The sequence below is a fragment of the Triticum urartu genome, chromosome 2A, assembly GCF_056163025.1.
Source record: "Triticum urartu cultivar PI428250 chromosome 2A, HENAU_Tu73, whole genome shotgun sequence".
In the NCBI taxonomy this organism is placed as follows: Eukaryota; Viridiplantae; Streptophyta; class Magnoliopsida; order Poales; family Poaceae; genus Triticum; species Triticum urartu.
The window spans coordinates 313,891,343-313,896,549 of NC_141874.1; the positions used below are offsets into that span (position 1 = coordinate 313,891,343).

Here is a 5,207-nt window from a genome sequence, read left to right on the forward strand (position 1 = left end):
TTCCTCCAAAACTGGATTCGCAGGAGCAGGATGAGGCATAGAATGATAGCAGATCTTTTATGTGTGTTGATGTCTTTTCGTGTGTGCACCAAAACTTTCTATAAACAGTATGTATGTCATTGTGTGTAGTTCTCGATCTGCAAAACTTTTTACACCATGTTGTGTGCTTTTGTATATTCCGGTCTAGTTAGTTTTGTGTTTTTCTTTTGTGGCAGACAGTGACAATGTCAAATATGTACATAATGGAGCTTTCAGCCAATTCCTCCTGTGAATTTTAACATGTTCGTCGCGCACTGCATTCACTCATATGAGTAGCAGCCAAGGTTTTTTAAATATACGTATCCGCACTGCATCTCACCTTATCACATGGGACAGCAAAGAGGAATTCAACGTGTTTGTCATCGAGGTTCAAAATTTTGGAAAAATTGTATTAGAAGATAGAAAATCAACTGTGTCTGCTAAGTGAGAGCTCAATTTTTACATTTTTGCACTAAGCGCACTGCACTGTATACTCGAAGCGGACTGCACTGTAAGCTTTAAACGCACCACACTGCACTGCACTGTACGTGAAGCCTAGTCTCACTCTATAGATTTTTCTTCTAACTGCATTCTATATTGTTTTTGTCATCTCAGATTCTATACGACGAAGAGAACTGCATTCTCAAAATGACATTCTGATCTCAGGGTTTTCATATAGAAGAGAACTGCATTCTGAGAATGACATTCTCATCTTATTTCTTTCATATAGAAGAGAACTGTATTTTATCAAGCATACCCCCGCAGCACATTGATCACAAAGTATATCTGTTTTATGTTATATCTATTCATTTTGAACTTCAATATTACATGTTGAATTCTTTTTTTGCAGTCCACCACAAGCTATATCTCATATACGATACGATATATAAAAGGATGAAGTTAATATATTTAAAAGGTAAAACTGTATATGTGTTGAGCTATGTCCTCTTCCTGCTGCTTCTTGTCAAATTCTGCACTGCATTTGTTTCAATGGTTGTTGTTGCTTTTGTTTTGTTCTTGTTGTTTGCATTACCCCTCGTAACGCGACCGTGTGACTGTGATGCTTGCCTACGCGCTGGATTCTGCATTCTGCCTCTCCCCCTCGTTTTTGATGATGGTTCTTCGATGTCTTCATCTTCTTCTTCTTCCTCCTCATCTTCCTCTTCTGCTTCCTCATCTTCCTCTTCAGTTACATCAGCTTTGTTCTCTTCCTCGTTCTCTTCTTTGTCAGCATCTTCTTCGTCATCTTCTTCATCTTTTTCTTCTGTTCTATTTGGACAAGTTCTCGCGTTATGCTTCTCTCTCTTGTTGCAGACGCTACATAGTCTTCTCTTTGTCATATCATCTTGTTGGTCAGCTTGGTGATCTGTGGCGGCATTTTCAGCTTGGATTTTTTTAGCCTCTCCTTACATGTTCTTGAGTTGTGTCCCGCAATATTATTGCATGATTTGCACATCTTTACCCCAGTGGTCTTCCTTCGCTGTCCAGTTCTGGCTCAGGCCTGCTATTTTTTCAGGACCTTTTTCATTTGCTGCAGCTTTTTTATTGGCTGATTTGCTCTCTTTCTTTCTCCCTTTTGTGTTTGAAACAGGTGGGGGAAGAATTGTGTCATCCATATTATGAGCTGCACCATCAGCGGCATGTTCGCGCTCCTCTCCTTGTTCTTCACTCCGCGCATCCCTGATGTTCTCTGCTTCTTCTTCTTTGTTTAGTACGTCGACTTCTTGTATGAGTGCTCTCATCCCAGCTAAAGCTCTGTTGTACCCTCTATCCGATTTGACACCCCTGTTTGCCAGGTCCATCGCTGTTTCTACAAGTAGTCTCCTACGACAGAACATTGAAATCCCATCTGGAGCAGTTTCCTCATAGTCTCTGCGGTCAAAAGTTGCATTTTGGCGCGCGTTCCGTGTGTATCTCTTCAATATGCACTCTTCAGGTATCTTGTCCACCCGCAGCTGATCTAACATGCAAATGATGTGCACGCAGAACAGGTCTGCAGCAAAGAATTTTTTCGGTTGTTCGTGTCAGCAAACTTCACATAAATATGCAACATTCAATTTTGGTTTGTGAAATGCATTATAAATACATCCTGGTTTTTCTCTTCTAGTGAACTTCACTAAGGTTTTTTTTGTTTTCATCTCTTGCTACTAGCAATAAGTGAACTTCATTATGTTTTTTGTGTGCTTATTTTTGTTTCTTGTCTCACTGACCTGTGTGTGTCCACAGCTTGCATTCACATTCGTAGATACCATTCGTCACATCAGCAACTACCTGGAACTCGTGTCTTGCCCAATCAAAATCATCAGACTGGTTGTAGTGGCGCACCAAATATTTCGTTGGGTTGTCAGGGGACTGCTCTGATCTGAATGTAGTGCTGCGGTAGTGCGTTTGCTTGAAGTCAGCAAAGACCGCCCTGATGTAAATCTTGGAGAGCTGAACCTCGAAACCAAACTGATAGTAGTCTTTATTTCCGTCTGTGAAACAAAGAAAACCAGTTAAGTAGTTGTTTTTCACAGCAAAAATCAAGAAAGTGAGTAGTGTTTATTAATTGCTCATCCAGCTTAAAAACTTTGCTCTGGTTATATACCTCGTTAGCTATGGTCTCCGCGTGCTCGACGCCCTTCCTTGTCTGGATGCACCTGTCCACCTGCGATGCAAAGATGTGTAGGTCGTGTCTTTCCTTGACAAAGTTCCTCTTCAAGATCCGGTTCATGCTTTTACTTCTCTGTGTCGACGTCATCCGTGCACAGAACACCTCCTTGTAGTAAGCTGATATCCATTCTTTTAGGTCTGTCCAGAGCGCATTCATAATTTCATCATTTTGCAGGTTATACTTCTCCATGAGCTCATGCCAAGCGCGTTCAAACTCTGATGGCATTAGCGGGTGGTTGAGAACTGAGGTCAGCTCATCTTTGAATGTCTCATACGCTTTGTACAGCAAGGACAGGTGATCCTTGTATTTTTTTCAGTATATGCCAACGACATAACTTGTGCAGCGTGCCTATTAGCGTACTTTTTATCGCGGCATCCATGGAGGGGCATTGATCTGCATGTTTTTGAAAAACCAAGCAGTGAGTTATTGAGAGAACTGCATATCTTTTTCTGCTTTTGCTGATTTTTTGTTGGATGGAAGAAATGGACTACAAAACTTGGCAGTGAACTGCAGTGTTATTTAAACCCATTCTTTAGCATACCTGTAAGTATGCAGATTGGCCGCTTGTTGTTCATGCAACGCAAGAACGTCCGGAACACCCACTCGAAAGTCGGTATTGTTTCGTCTTTGATGAGAGCCACAGCAAATATTGTACTTTGGAGGTGGTGGTTGACTCCAACGAAGACGGCCAGAGGCATGTGGAACTTGTTGGTCTTGTAGGTCATGTCAAATATGACACAATCTCCAAAATCTTCGTAGGATCCCCGGCAGCTCGCGTCCGCCCAGAAGATGTTTCGCACACGGTTATCGACATCTTTGTCGTAATCATAGAAGAACTCCGGGTTTATTTGCTGCATTTTCTCAAAGAAAGCCAGGAGTTTCTTCACATCGTCTTCTGTTTCCTCCCTCACGGATTGGTGTTTCCTGCAGTTCGAAATAATAATATACTTGCAGCATTAAAGACATACAGAAATGCATAAGCAACTGCATGAAATAGACGAGATATCGTTTTTGTTTAGTGAAGGTACTTGTTCACCCAGTCACGGCTAGTGTGCCCCATAAAGTGTAGCCCTCCTGACATTCTTGACAGGGTTGACATCATCTGCGTGTGCGTCAGGTTGTCGCTCTGCATGTCCTTCACTAGTTTATCAAGTAACGGATCATCCATCTTATGTGAGTGCATGTGAAGAAGCATAGCCGGGCTCTCAATCATCATGTGGTTGTGATTGAGCTCAATCTCTGCTATCACAAACACATCCTTGATTTTTTTCACTCTGATTCTCGCCTTGCAGCCAGTCCTCTTTGTTGTTTTCTCTCGCTTTCTGTCATAATCTGTGACAGTTTCTTTGCTTTTGCCTTCCTTTGAGCACACTATGTATCTGTTTGTTTTGTATCCGCCGTTTTTGCGTGTGCCGAAGCCTGCATGCCTCGCATACGTGTTGTAGAAGTTTTGCACCGCAGTGTATGATGTGAATTGCATACCTTTCACAGGCACAAGTTCTTGGAGCATGTTCTCATTCTGCACCAAAATATGGAATGTTTTTTTATTAATGAGAATGCACAAGTTGAAATAATGCGTAAGTGAACTGCAGTAGTTAGGCAAGGAAGCTTACATGCGTGTACTGTTTTTTCTCTAACGGTGTTTGCAGCTCACCGATGTTTATTGGGCATGGAGGAGTGACAACAGATATTTGTAATTTAGGATCGCGAGGAGGCAGAAGTGTTGAGAACTTTACTTTTTTGGTTGCTTGTGGCTCTCCTTGATTTTGCTTCCGATTCTTTTGTTGCGCAGTAGGCGGCCTGGGTGGAATTCCACTGTCTCTTCGTTGACGAATCGTTTGCTCATGAACTTGCCGAACTTGTTGGGTTTCAACATTGGCTTGTGGAGGTGCTATATCATCCGTTCTGATCTGCTGGCCAAATGTTTCAAAGGCACGCATGTACCTTGGCTGCAAAACTGTTATGATTTGCTCTTCATCATCATCATCCTCATCATCTTTCTGCGCATGCTCCCCCATGAAGACCAGATCGTCGTCGTCCTCCTCATTTTGCGCGCTTTTTTGCTTCACTGCCTTCTCCATCTCGAGTGATCTTTGGTTCACTGTTTTCATCTTTATCCTCTACATCTTCCTCCACCAAGTACGCAGTTCTGTTTGTTGTGTTAAAGAAACCCCTAGGTATTTCAGGTGTTATCCATCCAGCCATCTCCCACTCTTCTCTTCCAACGCAGTTCAGGGGCTTTGTGTTCTGAATCAATCGAGGTATCTTCTGGTTTGGAGGCATAGTAATTTCCTGCACAGTATTAAGCCAAAGCGTTATGCACAATAATAGTGAAATGAACTGCATTTTCGTACTATATATCATTATATATGCAACTGGAGAAATTGCACTTCAATTTTTCATTCTATAGCAGGGGCACTGGGAGTTAACATGAAGAAACAATGCACTTCAGTTTTAAGCCACAACGCTCTACATATGTAAGCCATGGTGGACTGCATTGTTCAGCCATAGCGCATTTTCATTTTCGAAGTATCTT

General features: G+C 42.1%; 1 protein-coding gene across 1 annotated transcript; it reads right to left on the reverse strand.

Annotated features, from left to right (window-relative positions):
* Positions 1-1,454: 1,454 nt before the first annotated feature.
* Positions 1,455-4,752, reverse strand: LOC147984945 (protein FAR1-RELATED SEQUENCE 5-like). Its single transcript, XM_087541331.1, has 7 exons — positions 4,546-4,752; positions 3,700-4,190; positions 3,213-3,595; positions 3,032-3,064; positions 2,606-2,946; positions 2,229-2,469; positions 1,455-2,011 (listed from the first exon to the last, which is right to left on the reverse strand). The coding sequence occupies exons 1-7, from the start codon at positions 4,750-4,752 to the stop codon at positions 1,455-1,457; spliced, it is 2,253 nt and encodes a 750-aa protein (XP_087397457.1).
* Between the last annotated feature and the right edge of the window lie 455 nt (positions 4,753-5,207).